Raw genomic sequence first — 17,561 nt, 5'->3', positions numbered from 1 at the left:
CCATAGGGTTTTCATTGGCTGATTTTCATAAGTAGATCACCAGACCTTATTTCCAGTCCATAGGGTTTTCATTGGCTGATTTTCATAAGTAGATCACTAGACCTTATTTCCAGTCCATAGGGTTTTCATTGGCTGATTTTCATAAGTAGATCACTAGACCTTATTTCCAGTCCACAGGGTTTTCATTGGCTGATTTTCATAAGTAGATCACTAGACCTTATTTCCAGTCCATAGGGTTTTCATTGGCTGATCTTCATAAGTAGATCACCAGACCTTATTTCCAGTCCATAGAGTTTTCATTGGCTGATTTTCATAAGTAGATCACCAGACCTTATTTCCAGTCCATTTGTTCCCAGTCGTTGTGTGCTATCAGGTCGGTTCTGACTCCTGTCAACCCTGTTTAGTGTTTCTGAGGCTCTAAATCTTTGTTGTTATGTGCCATCGAGTTGGTACTGACTCATAGTGGCGACTCTATGCACAACAGAACGAAACACTGCCCGGTCCTGGGCTAACCGCACAATTGTTGCCACACTTGAGCCCATTGATGCTGCTACTTTGCCAATCCACTTGCTGGGGGTCTTCCTCTTTTCCTCTGACCCTCCACTTTACCAAACATGATATCCTTCTCCAGCGACTGGTCCCTCCTGACAATATGTCCAAAGTATGAGAAACGAAGTTTGGCCATCTTGGCCTCCAAGGAGCATTTTGGCTGCACTTCTTCCAAAGTTGGTTTTGTTGGTTCTTTTGGCAGCCCATGGTACTTTCAATATTCTCCTCCAAAACCGTAACTCAAAAGCATCAATTCTTCTATGGTTTTCCTTATTCACTGTCCAGCTTTTGCATGAATGTGAGGTTATTGAAAATACCATGGCTTGGATCAGGTGCACCTTAGTCCTCAAGCTGACATCTTTGCAGCAGATTTGCCTAACGCAATACATCTTTTGATAAATCTTTATGGTAACAGAAAGCCTCATCGTTCTGCTAAGGTGCTGCTGGTGGTTTTGAACTGCTGACCTTTGCAGTTAGCATCCCAGCTTGGAACCCACTATGCTTCCAAGGCTCTTTATTTATTACCTAGTGGGGGGGAAAATACATAAACAAGAGCTGCATGTGGGGAATCATGGCCTGTGTGGCAAGTCCTCTTCTAAGTGTTGGCATTGCTTAAGACCTCGGGCTCTTTCTTTTTGAAAACTTCCAGCTTTTCTTCAAGCTGAAAATTGTATAGTAAGTCATCTTTTAATGAGATTCCAGCTAGGATGTATGGTATAGAGGAAAATCTAATTTAAAAATTCATAGCTCTACTCTTATCAGTTAAAACCTAGTTTTCTAGTGAGAAATGTGTCAAGTACATGGTAACAAAGGAACTCTGGGTAGTGTAGTGTTTACGAGTCTGGCTGCTAACCTCAAGGTCAGCAGTTTGAAACTACCAGCTGTTCTGCAGGAGAAAGATGAGGCTTTCTGATCCTGTAAAGATTTACAGTCTCAGAAACCCTATACAGGTCACTGTGAGTCAGAACCGACTCCACGGCACATAGCTACCAACACCACATGGAAGCAGTGGTGGAGAATAATTCTCAATATTTGTTGTTAAATGCCATCAAGTCAGTACTGACTCATAGTGACCCTGTATAGGGTTTTCCAAGGAGTGGCTGGTGAGCTTGAACCACAGACCTTGCGGTTCAAAGTGACCTTGCCGTTCAGTGCATTAACCAACAGTGCCACACCAGAGTCCAATATAAGGATGATATTTCATTTGCTGATAACTGTGATCAAAGCTGAACATTTTGTAATTGTTCACGTTGAGAATAAAAAGGAAACACATTTGCTCTTTGCGTCTTTCAGCTGGGAAGCTTCGTCATTCTGTGCTTAGTGTTGACATGTGGACGTATGTGCATTTGTATCTCTATCAAAATGAGCTATGACAATCATTTTAAAAGAAGTTCATTTTTAACTTCTAAAGAAAGGCCCATAAACATGCCTAGATCGAAGTCTGTAAGTTTATGATGGATGAATATGATGAAATTGGAAAAACTTATCCCAGAGCAAGGAATTTCCTGTCACTAGTTCTCTTTTGGAAATGGTCCATTTCAGCCTTCTGACCCCAATCTACAAAGCAACCCTCTTGGCAGGGCCAGACAGAAAGCCTGGACTCAGGGAACTTAAATGACAAAGACCCAATAGACACATCGTTCGATGTGTATCTAATGTGTTGTTGGACCTCCAACGTCCAAACCTGAGCTGTAATTTCTAGATTTCTAAATTTCATGCCCCCCCCCCCCCACAGGATCAGAATCTTAGAATGGGGCGAGGAAGTTGTCTTAATTGTTCTCTAGGCTGCTTTTACAGAAATGCCGCAAACCTTAAATCCACGAGCATCAAATCCATTTTGACTCACAGTGACGTGACACAGGGCATCTGAGATCATAAATCTTTTCAAAAACAGACAGCCTCATCTTTCTTCCACCCAACACCTAACCCACAGCACCACCCCAAAAACCCACTGCCTTTAAATTAATTCCAAACTCAGTGACCCTTGGTGAGGCTGATGGGATTTAACCACCAACCACACAATCATTAGTCCAGTGCTTATCCTACTACTAGCATTCCTAAATACTACTAGTGGGTGATCTTAACAAACAGAAATCTAATTTTCTCACAGCTGAGGAAGCTAGAAGTCTGAATCCAGCCTGCTAGCTCAAAGGAAGCGCTCTTTGGGTTGGTGCTAGGGGGGAGGACCTGTTCAGCTTCTGTTTCTTGGTTTCTTGGGAGAGCTCATGTGAGGCAACATCTGTCTTCCCTTGTCTGCTGTGTTTGCTGTTTGCTATGTCTTCTCTTTCTGTGCAGTCCTAGTGTGGTGCTGTGGCTTAATATGCTGAACTGCAAGGTTGGTAATTCAAACTCACCAGCCACTCCTCGGAAGCCCTATATAGGTTTGCTATGGGTCAGAACCAACTTGGTGGCACTTAACAACAACAACTTTTTCTTTTCTCAAAAGAGATTGACTTAAAACCCCCTACATGTGTAAGGGAGTCCTGGTGTAGCGCTGTGGGTTAATGCGTTGGACTGTGAAGTCATTTGAATTGCAAGGTTGGTGGTTCAAGCTCACCAGCTGCTCCTTGGAAACCCTATACAGGGTCACTGTGGTTTGGAACTGACTTGGAGGCACTTAACAACAGGTGTAATACTCCCTCATTAATACAACAAAGAAGCCCATTCCCAAACAGGATTAGGAGGGATAGGCTTCATAACACAGATTTTTGGAGAATACAGTTCAGTCCTTCACAGAGAGAATTTAGTTCTTCTGTGCTAAACAACTGCTTGGTCCAGCACTCATTTTAGAGATGAGAAAACCAAGTCCTTGAAAGAGGAAAATGATTTGGGGAAGTGCACACAGAACTCACTATAAAGACTTCTGACCTTTAATTTTATGGGCTTTGAACACCTTTCTGACTTTGGTGCCTTCTAGGAGTCCTGGTGTGGCACTGTTGGATAAGCACTCGACCACATGGTCAGTGGTTCAATCTCCCCAGCTGCTCCTTGGAAACCATCTACAGCATCGCTATGAATCTGAACTGACTCAATAGCACTTAACAACAACAAGGATTCTAAAGTGACTCTGGTGTGGCCCTGTAGGATAAGTATTGGACTGCTAACCACAAGGTTGGTGGTTCAAACCCACCAGCTACACTTTGGAAACTCTACATTGCTGTTGTTAGTTGTCCATGAGTCACTTCTGACTCACAGCAACCTTAGGCACAACAGAACCAAACCCTGCCCGGTCCTGCACCATCCACAAAATTATCAAAACACATGAGCCCATTGGTGCTACCACTGTGGCAATCCATCTCATTGGGAATCTTCCTCTTTTTCACTGACCCTCTACTTTACCAAGCATATCCTTCTCCAGGAACTGGTCCCTCCTCATAACGTGTCTGAAGAATGAGAGACTTAAGTCTGGCCATCTTGGCTTCTAAGGAGCATTCTAGCTGTACTTGTTCCAACACAGATACGATTGTTCTTCTGGCAGTCCCTGGTACTTTTAATGTTCTTCTCCTACACCATAACGCAAATGCATCAATTCTTCTGTGGTCTTCCTTATTCATTGTCCAACTTTCAATTGTCTATGAAATAGGGTTGCTGTGAGTCAGAACCTCCACACAAGAGCATCATTTGATACAACAGGACTTGATGCTCTTTTGAATGGGAAGCCAATTGTTCAGAGCAGGGTTCCAGAGAGTGTTATAGGTCTAGATATTTTTAACCAATGGAATCCTTAGAGAATACGTGTTTGAGTCTTGCCTGTGTGGAAACTACAAGCAGTACCTGGGATCCAAGCACAGCAGGGCCTGTGCTGGGGGACACTCAAGTCAGCTGCCTCTTCTTACCCCAAAGTATCCTGGGCAGTTGCCCAATGCAGGATCCCTTCCAAGAACTATTTCAGGACCTGGCTTAGGCCATGGAAAGATTCCTCAGTTTTGCCAAAATGAGGGTTACCAGATGACTGTCATTGGTAGCATGCCTATACACAAAGATTGCAAACTTCTGCTGGGGGAGTTTGTTGGTTTTTCATTCCTGATTTCTTAGAAGACGAAGGTTTCACTCTCAATTAGAAAAAAATGTAAAAGCATGTGAATGAGGTGCTATCCAGATACGAAGCAGGGGTGTGTTTTCCAAGCACACACATCCATGGCCTCCAGGGGATCTTGTCAGGCCTGGGCTGGGCAGTCACCCTCTGGACAGAACCGCCTCGTGGAGTTGAGGAGGTACATCTCCTGGATGGCAGTCTAACCCTGGTTTTCTGGGCGACGCTGAGCACACTGCCTGAGCTCTCTGGGTGCTGGCCCCCCATCTTCGGCATGAAGGGTTAGACTTAGTCGTGGTATTACAAATTCTGCTGCACTGAGCTTGCGCTTTCAGGGACGTCTAGCTTGAGGGAAGGATGGAGGAAGTAGAGAATATGAATCCCTCCTTCCACTTTTATCTTTAACCTTTGGACTCTGCTGTGAGGGTCCATGGAGCCCTGCTGTGGCACTGTAGGATACGCATTGGACTGCCAACTGTAAGGTCAGCGGTTCCAACCCACCAGTCACTCCTCAGAAACCCTATACAGTGTTGCTGAGTCAGAACCAATTCAATGGAACTTAACAACAACCAGCTGGGGTCTATAAGGAGCCTTGGTGGTGGTGTGGGTTAGGCATTGAACTGCAAACTCTGAAGTTGTCTGTTCAAGCCTATTAGTTGCTCTAGGACACTCTATACAGCATCTCTATGAATTGGAACCAACTCGATGGTACATAAAAAGAGCAGCTAGTGTCCTCAAGGAGTGCTGTTGGTGCTATGGGTTAAGCATTGGACTGCTAACCACAGGCTCAGCAGTTCAAACGCACCAAAAGCTTCGTGGGAGAAAGATGAATCTGTCTGCTCCCGGAAAAATGAAACTTTGTACAGGGTCACTAATGAGTCAGAATTAAATAGATGGCAGTGTGGTTAATTTGTTTTTTCTTTCTTGTAAGTGTTGCTAAGTACAGTTGAGTTCCAACTCATAACAACCTCATATAGGGTTTCTGATTAGCGACTGGTGAGTTTGAACTGCTGACCTATTGATTTGTGTTTCTTAGTAAAGCTTTGTTTGAAGAACAGATTCTGGTAAAATAATAATAATAAGTAAACTTAAAGATTGATTTTGAATGCTCTGAAGTGTCTTCCAAACCAAACAGAACAGAATACATCTCTTCTTTCCCCACATCATCCCACCTAGGTCTTCTGATTAAGTAGGTCTGAGGAGAGGTCCAGCTGTCGGTGCTTATGAAAAGACCTCCATGTTATCCTAACTGCAGTCAGGTGCAGAAGCACTAGACGGAATCACCTCTTAGATGAGTTGCCCCTAGTGCTAAAATTCTATGCTAATGATTTCCAGTTTCCCCTGAAGGTGGCTTGGGACTGGGTAGCAAATAGCTGACCTCTGACCTCGTATTTCTCCCCAGGCATGCCCGGGAAGAACAATGTGGCAGCTGCTTTGCGCCAGGCTCCTGGGCAGAACGGCACCAGCTTTCATGGGTGCATTCGAAACCTGTACATCAACAGCGAACTTCAGGACTTCCGGAAAGTGCCCATGCAGACAGGCATTGTGCCTGGCTGCGAGCCATGCCACAAGAAGGTGTGTGCCCATGGGACCTGTCAGTCCAGCAGCCAATCGGGCTTCACCTGCGAGTGTGAGGAAGGCTGGAAAGGGCCCCTGTGCGACCAGAGGACCAATGACCCCTGTCTGGGAAATAAGTAAGTCCCGGCTGCTTGATAGGGACACCCCCCCACACCAAATGCTAAAAGTGCAACCCTGGAAAGGAAGGCACGGAGGGCATGGAAGAATAGGTCATCGGTGTTCATTGATATCCACTTAATCCTGCTCCCACGATTTCTTAAAAAAATTTTTATGTAGTAAAAATACATGTAACAAAATATTTGTGAATTCAATTTTATGTGGACATTTCAGTGGCATTGGCTCTACATCTGGTGTACAAGCTTTACCACCATTCCACCACCACTAACCGAAACTTGGAGTCCTGGTGTGGCTCTATGGGTTAATGTGCCAGACTGCAAAGCCATTTGAACTGCAAGGTCGGCGGTTCAAGCTCACCAGCCGCTCCTCGGAAACCCTATACAGGGTTGCTATGGGTCGGGATCGACTCGATGGCACTTCACAACAATAACAACAACCTAAACTTAGAGCTTCCTCAGCAACCAGTTACGAGTCGTCACAATGACAACCGCAGCTCATAGCAACCCCGTGTTGCAGAAATGACCTGCACTCCAGAGGGTGTTCAAGGTTGTGACCTTTTCAGAAGGACTTTCTTTCAGGGTGCCAGTGGGTGGGTTAGAACCAACCCAAGCTTGTACTCCTCCCCTTAAGAAAGCCCTTCTCTCTTGTTTTTCCCCCTTGTCACCCTGGGATTCACTCATAAATATTGGTCTCTAGACGTTTCTTTGCTTCATACATGTGGGAGCATGCAGTAATTGGCTCCTGTGATTGAGTTATTTCACCCAGTTTACTGAAAGATGAGGCTTTCTATTCCTGTAAAGATTTACAGCCTCGGAAACCCTGTTCAGGCTCGCTATGGGTAGGAGCTGACTCGACGGCACTTAACAACAACAACAATAAAAACTGTTTCCAAGGTTCTTCTACGTTGCAGTACACAGGAGCGCTTCATTTCTCTTCTTGACTGAGTAGCATTATTCCATTGTATGCATGGACCGTATATTGTTGCTCCATCCAGCTATAGATAGAAGTTTAGGTTGTCTCCACCTTTGGGCTCTGGTGAACGTTGGAGTTCAGCCCCCTCAGTTCATACTTACTACATCCTCCACCTGATACATTTCCCTCCCTGCGATTCTCTCCCTCACAGGTGTGTTCACGGTACCTGCCTGCCCATCAATGCATTCTCCTACAGCTGTAAGTGCCTTGAGGGCCACGGGGGTGTCCTCTGTGATGAAGAGGAAGACCTGTTTAACCCCTGCCAGGCCATCAGCTGTAAGCACGGAAAGTGCCGGCTCTCGGGACGTGGGCAGCCTTATTGCGAATGTAGCAGCGGATACACTGGGGAGAGCTGTGATCAGGGTAAGTCAGCCTGCTCGGACTTCACCATCTCTTGGGAAAGCAAGAAAGGTCTCTCATCTTCGAAAAGAGAGACAGAGGGAGGAAGAATACCAGGTCTTTGCAGTTCCTGCAGATGCTCTGATTGGTTTCTTTTCAAGTGTTAGACCCCACCCACTGCCATGAAATTGATTCTGACTCAAAGTTAGTCTTTGTTGTTGTTGGTGGTGTTAAGTGCCTTGGAGTTGGTTCTGACTCAAGTGCCTTGGAGTTGGTTCTGACTCAGAGTGACCCCGTATAGGGTTTCTGAGGAGCAGCTGCTGGGTTTGAACTACCACCAACCTTGCAGTTAGCAGTTCAGTGCTTAACCTACAGAACCAAACCAGAACTCTATGAAATCTTTTGTTGTTGTTAAGTGTCGTCGAGTTGGTTCCAACTCATGTTATTGTTGTTGTTGTTAAGTGCTGTGGAGTCAGTTCTGACTCATAGTGAACTTGTAAAGGGTTTCAAAGGAGCGACTTGTAAGTTGGAACCGCTGACCTTGCTGTTCAGATCGACCTTGCAGTCTAGTGCATTCTACTGCAACACCATACCATCTTTCTCCCATGAAACAGCTAGTGGATTTGAACTGCTGACCTTGCAGTTAGTCCAGTGCTTATCTCATTTTTCTGAATTCCTTTTCAGGCATTTCTACGGCCTGCCCCCCTTCCAAAATGAAGTCCAGGTCTAACTCTAGGTCATTTGTCTCAGACATTTTATCTTGTTTCTGGACATGTGCTGATATGGTCATCTGCTTTTGCTTCTTGGACATGTTTTTAGTGTTTATCTGTGGCCTTAATACTTGAGTATGTGTTTTGGTATTTTTTATGCTTTCTGATTGCTTCTAGGGAGATGTGCTCAAGATGTGGGCTTTCCTTTTCACTCTTCTTATTGCTTAACTCAGAGTAACTTTCACAGGTGTTGTCTGCCTCCCTGGTATATGGCAGTTGGTATTGATTCTTGCCTGGGTTTTGGTGTTTTATAGAGTGTGATTGTAGCTTGGCTACATGGCAGCAGTTGCTGACTCTTCCTGTGTAACATAAGGAGAGAAAGAGTCCTCCAAAGGTAGAAGAGGGAGCCATATAACAGCAAAACAGCACCAACAACAAAAAAAAAAAAAGAGAGAGAAAACAAACAAACAAAAAACAGCAACAACAAAAACTAGACTGAATACTGAAGTCCCTAATCACAGAAAAGGGAGAGGAAGGAGAGAAGAAAAAAGAAAATCTGTAGCCTAATATGAGTCTGACTTTAATGTCCTCTCTTCAACTTCTTGCTTTCAAAGCTGCCTGAGAGAATTCAAGATGCCAGTGTTGGTTGTTATGCTAGACCTCAGGCTTTAATTGAATTTTCATCCTGTTTTGTTGTTAAACTCTCTTTCCCTCTCTACAGCCCTGTCCTGCCCTTTCCCGTATTAAAAAACAGAACAAAAAAACAAGCAAATAAGAAACGCTCAGGGCCTGCTCTAGGGCTGAGTATCTGTGCGCATGCGTGGCAGAAGAACCCACCAGTGGTGAGGGTGGGGGGTGTCCACTTGCTCAGGCTCCCCCTCTAGTCACCAGAATGGAGGTGGCCAAGCAGTTGGCACGCCAATGACCAGATACAAAAAAAAAAAAAAAAAAATCAGAACAAAGCAAAACAAACAAAGTTTATTGTCCACCTTTGCTCCAAGGTTCCCGTGGCGTTCTTCCTTGGTGTTTCTGCTCTCCCTGATTGGTCTTGCCGTTTGGTCTCGCCCAAAATGTCGGCTCTGGGTCTCCGAGCCCAGCCTGGCAGATTCAAAAGTATGCCATTTTTTACTTCAGTTTCAAGTTCCACAATCTATAAGCCTTCAAATCTTCAAAATAGTCCTAGCTCTGTGGTTCTGAGTTTTGGAGCTCTGCTCTGGATCTGCTTTGCCTGGTATTCTGAGCTATTGCTGATGGCGACCTTCACTACACCTCCTCCCTAGCCTCCATCAAGCCCCCTGCATACACATTTTAAAAATCTGAATTAGAACGCTTCCTGACAATGGCATAACTTGATCTGAGATGGCAAAAAAGATCTTTGGACTGAGGATTAAAAGGCCTACAATTAGATACCTCTGTTTTCCTGTTAGAAATTCTGGTGACACCATGGTTAAAGTGATAGATTTCTAACCAGACGGTTAGTGGTCGGAACCCACTAAGTACTTCGTAGAAAACCCCAGTGCTTATCTTACAGGGCTCCTTTTTTTAAGTATTAGGTCCAAACCAAAACCAAAAACACACACAAAAGAAAAAAGCCTTTTGCTGTCATGTTCACCCCTGCCTGCACTCGTGGAAAATGGAAAGTCCGTGTGTAACAGGGTGGAACTGCTCCATAGAGTCCACTTGACTGTGTCATTGCTGTTAAGTGCTGCCGAGTCAGTTCCAGCTCCTAGCGACCCTGTATAGGGCTTCCAAGAAGCTGCTGGTGAATTTGAACTGCTGGCCTTGTAGTTCAAACCGGCCTTGGGTCCAGTACTTAATCCTACAGCTCCACAGCAGGGCTCCACCATCCTGACTCTAGTCTTTATGATAGCAGTTTTCTTCCATGCAACTGGCTATATGGTTGAGCACAAAGACCATCTTCTTCCTGTTGTTCTTAAGTACCGTCAAGTTGGTTCTGACTCATAGTGGCCCTGTCTAGGGTTTCCAAGGAGCAGCTGGTGAGTTTGAACTGCCGACCTTGTGATTCACAGTCCAGTGCTGATCCACAGCACCACACCAGAAGTCAGAGACCTTCTAAGGGACCTTTTTCTTTCTCTGGAATTGCCTTTTTATTTTGCATTTCTGTTTTTTTTTTTAAGATTTTATTGTGAATTGACTGATTGTTTACATGGGAGGACATCAGCTTTACATTCATCCTATCGTATTTCGTTTCATTTTAATGTTTGCAGTCCCCTCCATGCATCATCATTCAACATTTGCTTCCATTCCCTCTGTTTTTTTGTTGTTGTTTTGTTTTTTGATGTACACCGAAGCACTCAGGAATATGTAACCATTCAACCAAAGGGTAGACCCTGCACGCCAGCCCCTCGGCCGCCAGCACACAGCCTCTCTTCCTCCTTGAGTCTAGAGCACTCAGCCGCTCCATCTCTGCGCGTCATCATCTCTGCCTCCATCTCTGGCGTCACTGCTTCTCTGGATAGGGTCCCGCACTCCACTCTTCACCTTTGATGGTCCCAGGGTCCTGCACTCCTGGACTGTAAGATCAACTACTTCCTTCCTTTTGTTACAAAAACGTCTTCCTTTAGATTTGCAACATTCACAGTCAGCCCTGATAGCAATTATTCACTAATGAACCACAAGAGTCTTATCCTTAGGGACCTTTATTAATAACCTTGTTGTTGTTAAGTGCTGTCAAGTCAGTTGTGACTCATAGTGATCCTGTGTACAACAGAATGAAACACTAGCCTGTCCTGGTCTTTCCTTACAATTACTGCCTTCAGCCACTCTCTTAATCCATCTCCTTAAGATTCTTCCTTTTTGTTGACCTTCTACTTAAACCAGCATGGTGTCTTTCTCTAGGCAATAACATAATAATATGCCCAAAGTACATGAGACAGTCTTGCCATGCTTGTTTTCAAAGAGAATTCTGACTATACTTCTTCTGAGAAAGACAGATTCGTTCGTTCTTCTAGCAGTCCATGGTATACTTTATGTTCTTCACCAACACCGCATTTCAGAGGCATCATTTCTTCTTTAGTTTGTTATTCATTGTCCAGCTTTCATGTGCATCTGGTGGCAATGGCGATGGGCCAGGGAGTTGGTTCTGACTTATAGTAGTAATGACTTTGTGTAGGGTTTCCGAGCCTGTAAAGCTTTATGAGAGTAGAACGTCTCATCTTTTCTCCTATGGAACAACTGGTAGTTTCGAACAGCTGAACTTGAGGTTAGCACTCCAATTCATAACCTGAAGTAGTTGAAAATACTGTGGCTTGGGTCAGTCACACCATAATCCTCAAAGTGACATCTTAGTTTTTGTGGTTTTTTTAAAGAGGTCTTTGGCAGCAGATTTGCCCAGTACAATATATCCTTTGATTTCTTGACTGCTGCTTTCATATCCAATCCTTGTCAACTTGAATTTTTTTTTCCATTTATCTTAATGTTTATCTTGATGAAAGTAGCAGATCGAAAATGCCCTAAACCTCCACCACATGAGTTTTCATGGCCTACAGATATCTTCCCACAATTTGATTTGCTCTGAAAATATTCCATTTTATCTTTTGTAGAAGCACATTTCCTTTACGTACCTTTTATCTTTCCAGTTCCTCTCATTTGTAAGTATTATGACTTCATATCCTTGCACAGAGAAAATAGCACTTTGAATTTTAGTACAATATCACCTTTGATCTGAGAATCGGCTGATTTATCACTGCAAAGTCTGCAAGGCAGTGGGATGGAACGGGGGCTTAACCTCTTAGCCCATCTTTTGCCTCTCCTTCGTCTGCATTCTCAGAGCTTTCCTGGCATTTGTGTTGTTGTGTGTATCAGAGGAACGAGACAAGAAGAACGTGCCCAGAGAAACTCTGAACAGATGTCTCTTTTTGAAGTAGTTTATACCAGGATAATTTATGAAGTTAGTGGAATGTTCATTCCTTGTATTAAGTAACAGATTGATTAATATTAAACTCCAGGTCTAATAAATTAAATTGCACACTCTCTGAAACTGTTCCCCATGGTAAACAAAACCAGCTGCTTGTCATGTAAAAATCAAAGATGTGTATTTTTTTCAATAAAGGAAAAAAGATTTAGGAATCCAATTTTCTTGTCAGGGCATTCTATGTATAGATCACTTATATAACATTCCCTCTGCAGAAAAGAAAGGCCCCAAAGAAGTCTGTTTCAAAGAACTGCAGGTTGTGCCACCAGCCAATAAAAAAAAAAAAAAAATGTAAGCAAAGCCGTGAAAATAGCGGTTACGAGGGGGAAGCAAATACAGCATATTCCGGATGAAGTTGTGAATTCACCATCACTCTGGGTGATATATAGCAACGGCTCTTAAAATGTTTGTGCTTTTTTATTCTTTTCTAGAAATCTCCTGTCGAGGGGAACGGGTACGAGATTATTATCCAAAACAGCAGGGCTATGCCGCTTGTCAGACCACCAAGAAGGTATCCCGATTGGAATGCAAGGGTGGGTGTACAGGCGGGCAGTGCTGTGGACCTCTAAGGAGCAAGAGACGGAAATACGCTTTTGAATGCACTGATGGGTCTTCCTTTGTGGACGAGGTTGAGAAGGTGATCAAGTGCGGTTGTACCCGGTGTGCCTCCTAGATGCACCTCCCGGGCAGCGCGGGTCCTCAGAAAACGTATACTTTATTGACCATGTTGGACTAATGAATGCTTCATAGTGGAAATATTTGAAATATATTGTAAAATACAGAACAGACTTATTTTTATTATGAGAATAAAGACTTTTTTTTTTTTTTCCTTCTGCATTTGAGACAAATACAAATTAGAAATGCTTGAACTCAAACTTCCCCGACACAGGAGAAGTGTGAAGAAACTTATACCCGGAGGCATTATTACCACAATGGGAACCATTGGAACTCACATACATCTTTGTAACATGCTGAAAGCAAACCACAAGCACAGAGCCAAGGACGGCCTGACCTGCTCAGCTTGGATGGGAAACTATCCAGGTTATAAATCCGCTCATCCTCATTCACATCAACACAGTTCGAGAGGACATACCAAACACATGTCTGAGTGAGGGTCTAAGACTGGGGAATGGAACACTCCAGAAGTCACAGCTACAACAAATGGATGAGAATAGACCAGGCCCTGAAGATCATGGTCCCATGCTATCACAGAAAATGCGGGCGCTAAAAATCCATTCTACCGTCTTTGAAACGTCAGCATGTTAGCCGAAGCACACAAAAAAAGTGTTCATGTACCATTTTCCAGTATTAATTTTTTTGTAATATAAATGATAAAGGAGATGATGATAAAGAACCAATAGATTATTGAGAAATAAATTAGAAATAATATGAATTTTTGTTTCTATGGATTCTAAACAGCCCTATACAGTATTCAGTTTCCAGGAGAAATATTTATTGTATCAAAGTCCATTGTACTTAACATTTTAGGCCATCCTTTTCTGTTTCTTGAGGCTTTAATATATATTAATTTATAATTGTCCTGATATTTTTGTACATTTTTTCAAAACTTTAAAAAAAATCAGGATTTTGTTGGGGTTTTTTTTGTTTTTGTTTTTCTTTTGGTGATAGTACTAACATAAGATGTTATCTTGGAACAAATATGTGTTGGTCTATATGTTTACCTTGCTGTTGACTGCCGGTGTCACTGACCTACTGCCCACAACCAGAACACCTACAAAAAGCATACAACTGCAAGAGAGAAAAATGCTGATTTCTGGGTGAAATGGCCCTTATACAGAAAGAAGTGACCAACATACACTCACAGAAAAGAAATCCTGTGTAGCAATCCACACTAGAAAGTAGACCTTTGACAAATTCATATTTCCTTGAAATTTTTGCCCTTTATTTTTTGAGAGGGAGTGCGGGAAGGTTGGAAGAGAAAAACTGTAATGTTCAAGAACTGTGATTTTTTTTTTTTTTCCAAACAATAAAACTCCTTTATTGTCTTTATGTTCCCTTGTTAACATGTTTGCTGCTAAATTCTAATGTAGAATTGATAATGATTTATAGTAGACTTTGCTCTTCCCTCATTAAAATCCCAGGGTACCCTATAAAGATTCAGATCTTTCTTTCAAACAATTTTTTTTTTTTTTTTTACCACATGGAAAATTAGATGTACATGTATAATTCAGTGTACTTTGTCTTTATCCAGACTCATATCAGTTACACTACAGATGTTTGCAAATTAAACTAATATTTACTTCATTATCAACTTGGCGGTTTTCTTAGACATTGCACTATGTTTCTAATTGTTGTTAAGTGCCGTCAAGTCGATTCTGACTCATAGCAACCCTGTATAGGGTTTCCAAGGAGTGGCTGGGGAGCTTGACCCACCGACCTTACCATTCAAACTGACCTTGCAGTCTAGCGCCTTAACCTGTGCCACACTAGGACTCCACCCAATGTTTGTTGTTATTGTGAAGTGCCATAGAGTCGGTTCTGACCTATAGTGACCCTGTATAGGGTTTCCAAGAGGCAGCTGGTAAGCTTGAACCACCGACCTTGCAGTTCAAACAGCTTTGCAATCGGGCGCATTAACCCACGGTGCCACACCAGACCCCATTTCTAAGCATTTGTTGATCAAAGTGATAAAGAACAGCGAAGAAAATGTTGCCCTGTTCATTGCCAGAAATTGATTTTAGGTTACCATTGCCACATCTGCAGTGCTAGAATGACCATATGACAGATATGAACAAAATGTATGTTTTGCTAAGAAAAAAAATCCATATTCGATTCATTTCTTCAAAAAAAATGACTAGGTGAAGTCTAACTAAACAACAAATTGTGTTTTTCTTTTTAATGTTGGTGGTTTGTATTCTCTTCAGTTAGAACCAAATGGAGAAAAATAAAAATGATACATTGTTTCACAAACCAGGGCTAATAACATCAGAGTTATGTCCTCCAGAACAGGAAACAGCATTGGCTGCTTGGAATATCAATATTCAGCCACCATGTAAGATAACCTTGGTTTCCTGAAGAAAGTCATGCAGTTATTTATTCATTCTTCTTTGAAAGGTGATCTTTTAATTCTTGAAAAAGCAGTTGTTGGTTCTCAGTTGCTTCTGTCTCATGTACAGAGTAGAGCTGCCCCACAAGATTGTCAAAGATGAGATTTTCCAGTAGCATATTGCCAGACCCATCTTCGAGGCAAGGAGCTCTGGTAGCATAGTGGTTACGAATCGGGCTGCGAACCTTAAATTAATGTCAGTAGTTTGAAACTACCAGCTGTTCCGCGGGAGAAAGATGAGGCTTTTTGCTCCCGTAAAGACTTACAGCCTCGGAAACCCTGTACAGGTCACTATGAGTTGGAACTGATTCCACGGCACATAACCACCAACCACCACATCTTCTAAGGCATCTCTGTGTAGTTTTGAATCTCCACCTTTAATCTAGTATTTGCACCATATAGGGATTCTTCTGAAAACAAACCTAGGGGATCAGTGTGCACCTCATTTTATACAGGTGCACGTAGTTGGAAAACCTAAGAGCGTTGTACCAGTGATAAAGGCAGCAGCTTAAAACCTAGCACTCTCTATTGTTGTCCTGTTCCACCGAGTCAGTTCTGACTCCTAGAAACCCGGTGTAGGATTTCTGAGACTGAAAATCTTTACAGGAATTGAAAGCTCATCTTTCTCCATCGAAGTAGCTGGTGGATTTGAACTGCTGAACTTGCGGTTAGCAGCCCTAACCCCTAACCCAATATGTCACCAAGCCTTCCTACTAACCACTATTAGGGGACTTACAAGCCTTGAAGCCTATTTCTGTATATTTCTTATTTCAACAGCACAGTGTTGTTGCTATTGTTAGGTATTCTCAAGTCAGTTACCACTCAGAGCAACCCACTGTATGAGAGAACAAAACACTGGCAGTTCTGGCCCATCCTCAAAATTGGTATGTGTGAGCCCATTCTTGTTGTCACTATCAGTTTGGGTCTTCTCATCAAGGGTTTTCCTCTTTTTCACTGACCTTCAACTTCAACAAGCATAATGTCCTTTATCAGAGACTTGTCCCTCCTGATAACAAAGTATCTGAGATGAATCCCCGCCATCCTTGCTTCTAAGAAGCATTCTGGTTACACTTCTTCCAAGACAAGATTTGTTCCACAGTATATGCAATATTCTTTGCCAACACCATAATCGAAAAGCATCAACTCTTTTTCTGTCTTCCTTACTCATTGCCCAGCTTTAGCATGCATCTGAAACACTGAAAAAGCCATGGCTTGGATCAGTCACATCTTTTTCCTCAAAGTCACATATGTTTTCTTTTTAACACTTTAAAGAACTCTTTGGCAGCACTTTTGCTCAATATGATACATCATTTGATTTACTGAATGCTTCTTTCATAGGTGAAGATTATGGATCCAAGTAAATGAAATCCTTGACAATTTCAATCTTTTTGCCGCTTATTAAGATGTTGCTTTTTGGTCCAGTTGTGAGGATATTGGGTTTCTTTTAGTTGAAGTGTCATCTATACTGAAGACTATAGTCTTTGATCTTCACCAGTAAGTCCTTCAATTCTTCTTCGCTTTCAGTAAGCACATTAATGGCCTCAAACATACCAATGACCTTGAAGAGGGTACAGGACTGGCCAATATTTTGTTGTTATTATACATAACTTACTGGGAGTCAGAACCAACTCAATGATGCTTAACAAAAATAACATCATTCATCATTGACAACTAAGTAATGTAGATTTCAGGAGTCTTGCAGTAGCACAGGTGATTAAAGGTTTAGATACTAACCAAAAGGTTGGTGGTTTGACCCCATTCCGTGATGCCCTGGTGTTGGAATCCACTTGTGAAAACTCACAGCCACTGAAAACCCTACCGAGTGTACTTTTACTCTGAAACGCATGTTATCTCCATGAATCAGAATCAATGCCATGGTCGCTGAGTTTAATCTAGATTGCAGATATGTGTTTGTTTTTAAGGGGAGGGGAAGTGGTAGTAGCCTCCATATTGTAGTCTTTTGTCTTCCTGTTTATAAAATTACAGCTCCTTGGATGTGGGCTGAGTTAGCATATTTCATAGAGGATTCTTTACCTTGTAGTGGGACTGCCTTCTTCACAGAAGCCTTTCTTTGAGAAATCCAATAGCCAAATAATTACTTGCAAATGAGACAAATTAATGAGTAATCATTCATGTTATGAAAGGCTTCTTGGCTATACAATTCCTTTAAATAGGGAACTAATTATCCTAATGCACTTCTAACAGAATTTAATAGGTCAGTATAAAAACATTTTGCACATTTCAGGACCCAAGCTACTACAC

The 17,561-nt window shown here is 42.6% G+C and overlaps 1 protein-coding gene across 4 annotated transcripts in view; it reads left to right on the top strand.

Annotated features, from left to right (window-relative positions):
- The window catches only part of SLIT2 (slit homolog 2 (Drosophila)), a 540,750-nt gene extending 526,250 nt beyond the window's left edge, over window positions 1-14,500 (top strand). For 3 of the 4 annotated variants that reach the window (XM_006874347.1, XM_006874345.1, XM_006874346.1), the window contains 3 exons: window positions 5,985-6,276; window positions 7,401-7,612; window positions 12,664-14,500. In XM_006874347.1, the coding sequence (XP_006874409.1) occupies window positions 5,985-6,276; window positions 7,401-7,612; window positions 12,664-12,905 (746 nt within the window). In that variant the 3' untranslated portion in view covers window positions 12,906-14,500. The remainder of the gene's footprint in view (window positions 1-5,984; window positions 6,277-7,400; window positions 7,613-12,663) is intronic. The other variant, XM_006874344.1, reaches the window with a different exon arrangement.
- Window positions 14,501-17,561: the final 3,061 nt, after the last annotated feature.

The sequence above is a fragment of the Chrysochloris asiatica genome, unplaced genomic scaffold (genome assembly GCF_000296735.1).
Source record: "Chrysochloris asiatica unplaced genomic scaffold, ChrAsi1.0 scaffold00270, whole genome shotgun sequence".
Lineage (NCBI taxonomy): Eukaryota > Metazoa > Chordata > Mammalia > Afrosoricida > Chrysochloridae > Chrysochloris > Chrysochloris asiatica.
The sequence above is the reverse complement of the archived record's forward strand: the minus strand, read 5'-3'. Positions and strand labels throughout refer to the sequence as shown.